The sequence below is a fragment of the Stegodyphus dumicola genome, chromosome 8 (assembly GCF_044657685.1).
Source record: "Stegodyphus dumicola isolate Sdum_Otavi_A_Nest chromosome 8, ASM4465768v1".
Classification (NCBI taxonomy): domain Eukaryota; kingdom Metazoa; phylum Arthropoda; class Arachnida; order Araneae; family Eresidae; genus Stegodyphus; species Stegodyphus dumicola.
In genome coordinates, this window is record NC_140775.1 from 54,128,054 (window position 1) to 54,137,784 (window position 9,731).

General features: G+C 31.3%; 1 protein-coding gene across 1 annotated transcript in view; it reads right to left on the bottom strand.

Moving 5' to 3' along the window:
- Nucleotides 1–9,432, bottom strand: part of LOC118191789 (uncharacterized) — a 49,012-nt gene extending 39,580 nt beyond the window's left edge. The window contains exons 1-3 of the mRNA XM_035362635.2: nucleotides 9,117–9,432; nucleotides 6,461–6,684; nucleotides 3,418–3,579 (exon numbers count right to left, since the gene is read on the bottom strand). Coding sequence (XP_035218526.1) covers nucleotides 3,418–3,579; nucleotides 6,461–6,623 — 325 coding nt within the window. The 5' untranslated portion in view covers nucleotides 6,624–6,684; nucleotides 9,117–9,432. The remainder of the gene's footprint in view (nucleotides 1–3,417; nucleotides 3,580–6,460; nucleotides 6,685–9,116) is intronic.
- Between the last annotated feature and the right edge of the window lie 299 nt (nucleotides 9,433–9,731).

A 9,731-nucleotide genomic window follows, 5' to 3' on the forward strand; every position in this document is an offset into this window, starting at 1 on the left:
CAAAAACCAGCGCAGAACACATATCGCCACATTTGGTGAAATTAGGGCGTATATTAGAGTTGTACCATGATGTGCATTATCACAGAATAAAATTATATTTCCAAAATCAGAGGCCATGTCTGTCTTAGAGTGTCATCTTTCAAACTACACAGTTAAGTCTCTTCAAGTTATAATGCAGAGAACCATCGTCAATCCGTTGCAACTGTCTTTCACCAAGTCATCTTATTACAATAATGGCACAGTATTATATATATATATGCATGTGTGTGTGTGTATATATATATATATATATATATATATATATATATATATATATATATATATATATATATATATGCATGTGTATATAAAATAAAATAAAAAAATATGCATAAAATTCAGCCCATATTTAATTCAGAATAAGCCACATGCAAAAACTCGAAAACAAAAGCACAGTGGCAAACTACAAGGAATTGGCATATTTTGCTCTCTTATTTCTTACAATTGATCACTATGTACTCTTTATTGGGTGTGGGGGGGAAGCTGCATGTGGTTTATTCCAAACTGAATATGGGATCAAGTTTGAACAAAATATTATTTATTTTTTTGCATTATCACCATTACTTGTTGCTGCTAACAGAATGCAACTGGATTAGATTTTGAACTGCTTTTTTTTTACTTTGTATTTATTTATTTATAGATATACAATGAAGTGACAAAAGTCATGGGATAGCAATATGCATATATATAGATGGCAGTAGTATCGCGTAGAAAATGTATAAATGCGAAGTGCTTTGGCAGGGCTTTTATTTGTGTTCAAGTTATTCATGTGAAGAGGCTTTGACGTGATTATGGCCGCATGACGAGAATTAACAGACTTTGAACGCAGAATGGTAGTTGGAGCTCGACGCATGGGTCATTCCATTTCGGATATCATTAGGGAATTCAACATTCCGAGATCCACAGTGTCAAGAGTGTGCCGAGAGTATCTAATTTCAGTCATAACATCCCACCATGGACAGCGCAGTGGCCGACCACCTGCACTTAACGACTGAGACCAGCGACATCTGCGTAGAGTTATCAATGTTCACAGACAAGCAACACTGGGTCAAATAACCGCAGGAATCAATGTGAGACGTACGAGGGACGTGTCTGATAGGACAGTGCAGCGAAATTTGTCTTCCTTGGGCTATGCCAGCAGAAGACCGACTCGAGTGCCTTTACTGACAGGACGACATTGCCTGCAGCGACTCTCGTGGGCTCGTGAGCATATCGGTTGGTCCCTAAACGAATGGAAAACCGGGACTTGGTCAGATGAGTCACGATTTCAGTTGGTAAGAGCTGATGGTAGGGTTCGAGTGTGGGGCAGACTCCACAAAGCCATGGACCCAAGTTGTCAAAAAGGCACTGTTCAAGCTGGTGGTGGTTCTGGGCTGTTTTTACATGGCATGGACTCTGTCCTCTGGTGCAACTGAACTGATCATTGACTGGAAATGGATACCTTCAGCTACTTGGAGATCATTTACAGCCATTCATGGACTTCACATACTCAAACAACGATGGAATTTTTATGGATGACAATGCGCCATGTCACCGAGCCACAATTGTTCGCGATTGGTTAGAAGAACATTCTGGACAATTTCAGCGAATGATCTGGCCACCTAGATTGCCTGACATGAATCCCATCGAACATTTATGGGACATCATCGAGAGGTCAGTTCGTGCCCAAAACCCTGCACCGTCAACACTTTCACAATTATGGACGTCTATAGAGGCAGCATGGCTCAATATTCCTGCAGGGGACTTCCAACGACTTGTTGAGTCCATGCCACGTCGAGTTGCTGCACTTCGCTGGGCAAAAGAAGGACCGACAAAATATTAGGAGGTATCCATTGACTTTTGTCACTTCAGTGTATGTCAGTCCCTGTTACAGTATTTGTGCAGCTAAATAACAATCGCAATGTTTGCTTTTTTGATGTAGATGATAATATATGAATAGTAATAGAAAACATTTGTAGTGGAAACATATAGTAGCTATAGAATTTGAAAATTTTCCTATTTTGCAAAGAATCAATAGCAATGTAAAACAAGAACTTTGTAAACAAAACCTCTACATTTGGATGCATTGCTATGAAAGCTTCAGCACCGTGTTTTGGAGCACCAATGAGAATTAGGAGAAATTTAAAGCTCAAATTTTGTTGTTCTAAGTACAGTCAAAAGTCATTAATTCGGACACCCATAATCCGGACCTCAAAGCTACAAACTTTCTGCGCATGCATCGCGTTGACCTTTACGGCTGCGAATATGCATTCGCGTGCACAAAATACGTTTATGAATGCGCGTTTAATGTATAACGGACGGTATAAGCTAAGCTAAAATTATCTAATTCACTTAATGTTGCAGATTGCGTTGTTCCTTAATCTTCGAATTGGATTTGGCTTATTATTTTTTGCAGACTGTTAGAGCAATTTTATAAAAGTAAGCTTCAACTTTCGATTATATCAAATAGAATTTCTGATATATATTTACTAATATATAAAGGATCTACAAAGAGAAAGTATGTTTCGAAGTCTATTAAACAAAAAGTGGAATTGCTGCAAAAAATGGATAAAGGCATATCCTTTGTTTATCTTTAATGCCGCGGCGTGCAATGAATTGGAAGTTGATCTGTCAGCACTATCCTTATCTTCAGGGCAGATGTTTTTATTTTATTTGGTTTATAATTCCTTACTAAATGTAGTATTTCATCTCGATGTACTCCGTCTTTGATATGATTTAAATCAAATTCCTCGTCATTATAATTCGCTTCCGATAGGAGGTTATTGAAAACGAAAAAATTTCGATTGACAAATTAGTCAGTATTCTCGACACAGCAATTATAGGACTTGAACAGCGGAATTTTGTAACTGAAGAAGAAATTATGTCTGTTTATAGAATTAAAGAGAAGGTATTATCACATAAAACAAAGCAACTTAAACAACTTACATTGAAAGAAATGTTTAATAAAGTAAACAAGTAAATATTAAGCTTTTTTTTTTTTTTTTGTAAATTTTGATACCGTTTAGATCATAATTGTTCTTTATTTCATAAATTATGGTTTCATATTTTTAATTTTATAATTTCTGCATGCCATCTTACCAGATTTAAACTGATGATCTATAATCTGGAAAAATCGATAATCCAGAATCGCCGAAGTCCCGACGAGTCTTGATTAACGACTTTTGACTGTATTATGTGACTTCTTCAATGAATGAATTTTCAAACTGGTCATTAAAGGCGACTATTGCGACATGACTGATGCTGCACATAACTGAAATTCTTGCACCGAACAAATTAAATGAAGACAATTAAAATAACACATACATACAAAAACACATGTGGCAAAGGTTTGCTGTATAGCTTTTCTTTCTCAGAAAACTAAATTAAAAATGAACGTACTAGGCAATGCTTGTAACCTCGAAACAAAATTTTCAGGTCTTGTTCCAACTGGTAATGACACATTGTGAACAGAAGCTATATGTTCAGCAACTGCTTCATCAGATGTAGAAAACACCTGGCAAAAAGTACATACATATATGCTTCTTCGTTTGGCAAGCTTTTCTAGGAGAAACAATTAAGAACATTGTTATATTCTTAAATACATGATAAAAATATAAATTAACATTTCAAAAATAAGTATAAAAAATTATATAAATAATTATTTATAAAAATTTGTTTTCACTCAGACATAATTAGCATTCTTTAATCCATACAACTGAAATCATCTAAAGCTCAAAATATAATTAATATTGAAATTTCTTTTGTAAATATATGATATAATGCTAATAAAAATTATTAGCATTACAAATGTCAAAGAATTTTTTACTTTATGTCTACTTGATATAATTAGTGAGACATTTAAAAAAAAAAAGAAAAAAAGATGCTTCAAATCTCAGGATAGTAAACATATCAACTTAAAATTATCATTTCTTTCAAAGGAATTGCTTTCCTTAAACAAACTAGAAAAAGCAGCTTGATGAACAAATGAGAATTTTAAGATTGATTACTTCAGGTTTTATGTGAATTCTGCAGTTAACTTTAAGAATAACGTAACAATTTAAAACAGCAGTTTTTGGCAGAATTTTGAAGCATTTCTTTGGCTATCTTTCCGACTCATGTATATCACTTTATAAGAAACAAGAAATTTTATTGGGAGGGAGGAACCTATATAATCAATATTTACATTTTTACAATCAGTGGATATTGTTTAGAAAAGTGTGTTAATATAAAGTATCTAAAAGTACAAACATGTATGTGGTATGCACATGCATGGGTTATTTATTGCCATTTTGAAAATTGAAGATAATTTTAACTGGAGGATGATAATGCTAGAAAAACCAGAATTTTATTTCCTTTAAAGGTTCAGTAATACAAACATACAGCATAAGCAAATAAAAAAATTAGGACCTATATAAAAATATATATAAAAAAATTATAATATATAAAAAAATTAGGACCTATATTTCTATAGGAATAGAAAAATTAAGATGAAAGCAATATTGTGTGTAAGTGATTTATCTAGAGTTAATAATGTAATTTAATAGTTTACAAAATTTGTTATGTCAAAAACTATATTAAAATGAGTTGATCTTTACAATATGGTAACTGGTAGTTTGGCGACATTTTGGAGGCGATAAAGGTTACTACCTGGGACTTTGCTAATAATGTGAGCAGTACTCAGTTCCGATTACGCATTATTTTGTGTGAGGGAAATGAGAGATCATGGGATATGTCATGTGATATTAATGAACGAATTACAGTTCTTTAATCGGAAAAGGGGAGAAATCGGGAAAAAATCTGGAAATTTTGTATTTGGCTTTATTCTGTGTTGTGTGAAACAGTGTTGGTTAATTTTTCGATCCCATGGCCATAACTAAAGTGAATTCGAAATGGGTATTTAGTGGTATTGAAAAGGGTAGTAATAAATGTTTGTTTAAGGTTGTGCGAGATAGAAATAAAGATGTTTTATTAAGTTATTTATTTTACCTGGTACCTTGCTGTGAAATATAAGTATGATTTTAAAATTTTAAAGAAAAGTTTATCGGACATGTAATCAAGATTCTGAAGAAGATTAGGTAAGTTAGTATTTTTAATTATTTGAGGATATTATTTTTATGCATTGTTCTAAATGTAAGGTGGAAAGGAATTTGGTATTATTGGGAAAATTGTTATTAGCAATGATTTAGTTTAAAGTAATTAGGATTGTAAGGTAATTTTTATTAATTTAATGTATGTGCTCATTTATATTTTAAGTAGTGTTTTTGAATTTAATTATATTTTAATGAAATGAAAGTTATTTTGTGAATTTTATGTTTGTAGGAATTTGGTATACGTTTTAGTTGAAGTAAACGTGCATGGAAATAATTTAAATATCTGACACTAAGTATTTGTAATGGTTGCGGTATGAATTTGTTGGAAAAAAAATTATAATATAATAGATGATTTAGAGGTAAAAGTTTTTGGATATTTTATTTATTTTATATGTGGAAATGTTCATATTTGGAAAGGGTAAATACTTCTTCGCAATCAGGTAATTTCATATATGTTCTTTTTACCGGGTTTAAAGATTGAGAAAAATGTCATGTATTTTCGTGAAATTTTTCTAATTTATGAGAAAAAAGCAGTGTACATGGATATAATGAAGAGTGTGCGCAATGCCATTTTTGTGCAATTCTGGGATGTTTTTTTAAGTAAAAATAAGTCGGCGTGTACATGGTTTATGTGTATGTGTTATTTTGAAAAACGCGTAAGGAGTATGGTATTGTGCACTTTTTCCCAATTTTGCAGTGAATATTTGTCATGATTAAGCAGTTTTGTTTGATAAAATTTCTAGCATAAGTGTAATTCGGCTAGTAGATTGTTGGAAGAAGTGTTCAGTAGATAAAAAGAAAAGAAACATGTCTTTACTTCGTGAAGACAAAATGGCGGCGGGGGAAAAAAATAGAGGGTTGCTGTAGGAGAGTTGGTTGCCAAATTTTCGCCAAAAAATCGCCAAGTTACCATAATGTAAAGATCAACCTTAAAATGCATTAAAATACATCAAAAATTCTTTTTGTCTTTAAATTTGTTACATACAAAATAATATATGCAATTGGATGCACAATATATACTATTTCTTGATATTAATATATTTAATTACAAATTAAACCTATCAAAAACCTTTTGTTTTTTATTGGAGATCTTTTGTGAGCATGGAATGCTGCAAATTGGGTTACTCATAACAGAAATCTTCTTGAGTATGGAATTTTGCAAAAACAGAGTGAAAATATATTTAGAATAAATTGGCTATAACAATATAAAACACAGTAAGAGCACAGATTTTCAATTCCTTTGCAAAGCTCTGCATAATTGTGTAACATTTGATGTATCAAGAGATAGTTTTAATCAAAGAAATCTTTCTTAAAAAAAAAAAAAAAAAAAAAAAAAAAAAAAAAATAGTTACCAAATGATGTGGAATTTGGCACTGATGATGTATCCTTTACAGAAGTTCGGGACTGCAGAACATTTGGTTGTTGGGAATCTGCAAGCAAAGTCAAACAATCACCATTTGTTGGATTATTCTGGACTGTAAGAAAAATTATCTGACTGGTTACAGATTTCTCCATCAGTTTATTTATTAGATGAATTAAAAAAGCAAAATCTTGCACCCATTCATCATGGGACCTCCTAGAAAAATAACAACAGGGAATCATATATAAAAATTGAATATTAAAGTACAATATTAAAATTATTTACTTAATGCATAACTATAAAATTATATTTATTCACTAAATTTCCTGATCTGCCATTAGCTACATATGCATTTGATAGTAAAAACTTTATTTACACAGAACGAATTGTAAAAATGTGACATATGGATAAAAGCAAAGTTTAAAAGCCTACTAACAATTCCAGATTTAATTAAGAATCAAGCCTAGTATTCATGCAACAAATGCTAATGCATTTCAACTTTATCATCTAATAAGTATTACAATAAATATTTATGTCAGAAGTTATAAATTTTTCCCATTATAATGAGATATAAGAAAAAAAATTAACATACATGAATAATATAGACAGATAAGTGATTTTAAAAAGAGAAGACCATGATACTTAATAAATAAAGGTAACACACAAAATATTAAAAAAAGCCCCTTTGGGCATAATATAAAATTCAAATTTTTAAAAATATTTCAAAAGAATATTATAGAATAAAGTTGGGAAAAAAAAAAAAAAAAAAAAAAAAAAAAGAAAAATATAATTTGACTAGAAGCAAATAATACTGTAAAAAATTAGAACAGTATAAAGATAGAAAGCACCAGACAGAAACCACAGAAACAAATGTGCTAAATAAAAAATAATTAGGCAAATTAATATTCACTTAATATACGTTAAAACCCATGAAACAGCAAAACTGCTAAAGTTAAAACCATAGAACCATCATTATTGGAGCAGATTTATGATAGATTAAAAAATGATTAAAAAAATAGATGATAGATTAAAAAAAAATTTTAATTTTATTCTATATCATTCATTTTAAATCTCATTAAAAATATTTTTAATAACCTTATTTTCTGTTGTAAATTTAAAAAAAAAATTTTTCAGAATTTTTAGAGATCCAGATATGATTCAGGCCAGTTGAAAATTTTTCAGCTACTCCTTGAAAATTACAAAGAAATTTTCAGTTATTTTATATATTTTTTTATTTGTTTTTGTTTTGATTTGTGTACTTCTTAGAATGTTAGTTACCTACTTTTGATTATTTAATTAATTTTGCAGCACATTGCATGACTTTAATAATCTTAATTTCAACATTTCTTAAACTTTGGCTTAACTTTTACATCTATCTATTGACCTATCTCTCTCTCTCTCTATATATATAAATAAATATTAAAAAAAATTGCTTAAAAGCCGATTTTTAAGTCCTCAGAAGATGAAAACCAAGGAAACAATTTGGCATCAAACAGAATATTATTTCTAACTTCTGAATAATAATTAAAAAAAAAAAAAAATATAGTTTTTACATTATTAGATAAATTATAATAAATTTAAAAAAATGCTTACAGGGAGAAATAGACTCGTATGCAAAATTAAGAAAATCTGCACATTACAACAAATTTCTCAAAAGCTAGTGAACAGATTTTAATGAAATTTAATACGAATATATGTTTATAACAGAGAAAGAGAAGTATCATTCAAAAGTCACTTGATGAACACATGATTATTAGTAGAGCTCAGAATGCAAGGATGTCTAAAATCCACAAATTAATATCGAATTGAAAAGAAATCTAATATAAGGTATAGTCCCCTCTCATAGACAAACAGATCGGGCAGCGCGAAGACATACCAAACAAGAGGCAGTTGAGGATTCCCTGTGCCAGTCGATCCCACTCCTGGTGCAAGGCAATTTTCAGCATCAGGATGGCAAGGTGAAACTGGCCTTTCAAGAGCATCTCAGATATGCTCTTTAGGGTTAAGGTCAGGAGATCTGGCTGGTCAATCCCTGCAGTGAATATTCTCACTTTCCAGATAATCATCGACTAGCTAAGCCCAATATGGATGAGCGCTATATTCCAACTGTGTTTCTGAAAAGTTGAACATAGGGCTCTTAGATCTCCAGTCTATACCTCGTAACATTCAGAAAGCCTTTCTCACACACATGTAGGAAACACATACAGGGGTTACAGCTATCTAACACAATACCTGCCCAAACCATTACACTTCCACTATGTGATGATCTTTTTCCCTGATAAAGGAGACAAGGTATCACATTCCAGGCTCCCTCCTGATACACATATGCTGAGAATCAGTGTCCAGGCTGAATCTCGACTTACTGTTAAAAGCATGTTGCTGCAATGAAGTTTGGTCGAAGGGGCATGTTGTGTGCACTATCCGAAACGGAGAATTTGTCATTTCAATTCTCGTAAAGCGTTCACTATATCTTTTCCTGCAGATGGTAAAGTAACGAAAAGTTAATAAAAAAACATTCAGTTTTACTTAGAAGATTATTAAGAAATGAAGAAATGTATGTGAACTACTGTGACGGAGGTTTTGATTAATCTGCAAAAGAAAGTAAAGCATGATTAAAAATATTGAGCCATAAAATGAAATTTTATTACCTTTATTATTCTGTACCTATAAATATCTCTTAGTTGCAATATATCTATTATTTAGAAACATTTATACCATATCAACAGATGACAGCAACTCGAGTGAAAACTTCATAACTTTTTGGAGTCGTTAATTTTAGCTTCAAGAGGACAATAATATGTTAGCTAAATATACATTATATAGATAAGACTATTTATCGAGGTAATGTCTTCAGAAACAGAAATAATTAACATATATCAAACGTCACTAATACGAGAGTATACGTTCTAACATCTCAAACTAAACTTTCCACCATCTCCGTGCTTTCCATGGTAAACAACATCGCTGTTGCCAGATCGAGAGCACGAAAAGACTAAAAAATATGCATCCGTTGTTTATTTTGCTTTGTTTATTTCGTTGGCATGATAAAATGTCGCACATTTTTAAAGGAGCCAAATTAGCGCCATAAAGGCTGTTCTCCGAAGAATAACATTGCTGCATTCGATATGTTAGCTTCTTCTGTATTTTAACTAATCACTCGTAAAGCGTTTTAACAAAATTTATTGAAAGATAAATCGTACTCTTAACTTATTAGGTCTACACGTAACTTATTCTTAAAAGTACGTATTACAACTGATGTTCTT